This window comes from Octopus bimaculoides, chromosome 25, assembly GCF_001194135.2.
Source record: "Octopus bimaculoides isolate UCB-OBI-ISO-001 chromosome 25, ASM119413v2, whole genome shotgun sequence".
NCBI classification, from domain to species: Eukaryota; Metazoa; Mollusca; class Cephalopoda; order Octopoda; family Octopodidae; genus Octopus; species Octopus bimaculoides.
Genome location: NC_069005.1, coordinates 18,079,588 through 18,081,744, shown reverse-complemented (window position 1 = coordinate 18,081,744; position 2,157 = coordinate 18,079,588). Strand labels below are relative to the sequence as shown.

The 2,157-nt window shown below is 36.5% G+C and overlaps 1 protein-coding gene across 4 annotated transcripts in view; it reads left to right on the top strand.

Moving 5' to 3' along the window:
* Positions 1–2,157, top strand: part of LOC106880721 (DNA-directed RNA polymerase, mitochondrial) — a 120,272-nt gene that overhangs the window by 75,276 nt on the left and 42,839 nt on the right. For all 4 annotated transcript variants that reach the window (XR_008266737.1, XM_052976558.1, XM_052976557.1 and 1 more), the window contains 2 exons: positions 601–677; positions 1,105–1,174. Coding sequence is in view for 3 of the 4 variants with exons in the window: in XM_052976558.1 (XP_052832518.1) it covers positions 601–677; positions 1,105–1,174 (147 nt within the window). In the remaining variant the exon portion in view is untranslated. The remainder of the gene's footprint in view (positions 1–600; positions 678–1,104; positions 1,175–2,157) is intronic.

Genomic DNA, 2,157 nt, shown 5'->3' with positions numbered 1-2,157 from the left:
CCCTCATCTGGTGGTCAATGAGGAAACTAGGGATAGAAGAGCACTGGACTGGCTCCTGTGCAGGTGGCACGTAAAATACACCATTTTGAGTGTGGCCGTCGCCAGTACTGCCTGACTGGCCCTTGTGCCGGTGGCACGTAAAAGCACCCACTACACTCTCGGAGTGGTTGGCATTAGGAAGGGCATCCAGCTGTAGAAACTCTGCCAAATCAGATTGGAGCCTGGTGTACCCATCTGGTTCTCCCGTCCTCAGTCAAATTGTCCAACCCATGCTAGCATGGAAAGCGGACGTTTAAACGATGATGATGATGAAAGTATTCTCTTTAAGATAAGGTAGTGATGATCAAGAAAATACATGATAGTGGAAGTTTTGCTTTTGAATCTACCATTTATTCCATTTACGAAGCGTGTGGAAATGATTCATTTATCACTGATACATATAGCACTGTTTTACAGACAAACTTATGTAATGAACAATGCTAGATGTTTTATGAAAACCACTATGATGTCTTGGTTTTCTGTTAAACTATTTCTCTCCTTTGTTATGTCAGCTCATTTTTTAAATTTTACCTTCGTTTGATGTTAGTTTTTGTCTTTCAGGTTGGAAGGATTCTGTTTGACATAATTCTATATGACTTACATATTGAGCTGAACCAAGACAAAGACAAAAGTAACAGGTATGTTGCACTTAGTTGTTTTTATTGTATTTACTGTGGAAGCCACTTATTGCAATCACTCCAGGATAAAACCTTTTTAGTACAATAACCAACTAGTAACCAGAGATTAGGACCAATTAATTTTTATGGCCAATAATTAGTTAATAACATTAAACAAATAAAAAATTTTGAGATCAACTGATTTTGATAAGAATAACCAACCAACAACATTAAACAAATAGCAAGTTTGAGATCAACTAATTATCATGATAATAACTGATTGATAATATCTATGATTGTAATAAACAGCTTTCATTGTATATGGAAATATGTTGGTGGGTGACATAATGTTGTGTAACTGATAAGATCCCAGTGAACAGTTTACAGACCATCTATCTCTCTTTCTCTCTCTCATACACACACTCACATATCATTTGTATTTTTCCAGTCAAAAACACATCCCAGCCTTTTACACAGTTTATCGGAATTACAGCTTCATTACAAAGGAAGAAGTTAAGGTTTGTTGTTGTTTTGTTGCTCCAAGTTATCTCTTATCCTGTAGGCTTATGGCAGACAATAGATAGTTAGGGGCAAATAACTGGGTATTGTCTTTAGATTCATTATCCTATATATACCTTGTATCTGCCCAGTTCAGGTCCATGCTATTCACCTGAACATGTCATGATTTACATGTATGTATATATATAGATGATGATGATATATGTATATGTACTGCTCTCTCTCTCTCTTTATATCTATATATATATATATATACATCATCATCATCATTGTTGTTTTAATGTTCACTTTTCCATGTTTGCATGGGTCAAACAATTTATTGTTTCTAAGCAAGGTAATATTTCTCCATGACCAGACATGTTTTGTAGAATATTGAAAATGAATGACCATGCTTGTTTGACAGGAAGACTTATTTACGACTATCTTGTGATGTCAAAACAAGGAAACACACACAAACCCATACTCACACAAATACACACACACGCATGCACGCTGGTGTTTGGGCTAAATTTGACAGAAAAGAAAACAATATCCCATTAAAAAATACTTTGTGAAAAAATCAAACAATATCAACTAGATTATGGCTGGCAGATAACAGTAGCAGTCATAAGCTTCCACCACAGCCTCAAGATGGCTTTGGAGCCTGGCACATGCATTCCTCACTGAGTCCCTGGGAAGATCTTTGAACACCTTATTGATCTTGGTATTGCAGGCAGAGCAGTTGGTATCTTTCTTAGTTGCACCCCAACATTTTAACACCCCACACGTAGTAATCCATGGGATTTCAATCAGGGGAATTAGGAGGCCAGAAATTGGGGCTGGTGAATTGCCATTTTATTTGGGAAAACATTTACATTTATATATATATATATATATATATATATATATACTTTTTGACTGTGGCCATGCTGGAGCACCATCTCTTCTAGCAAATCAACCCCAGGACTTATTCCTTGTAAGCCTAGTACTTATTCTATCGGTC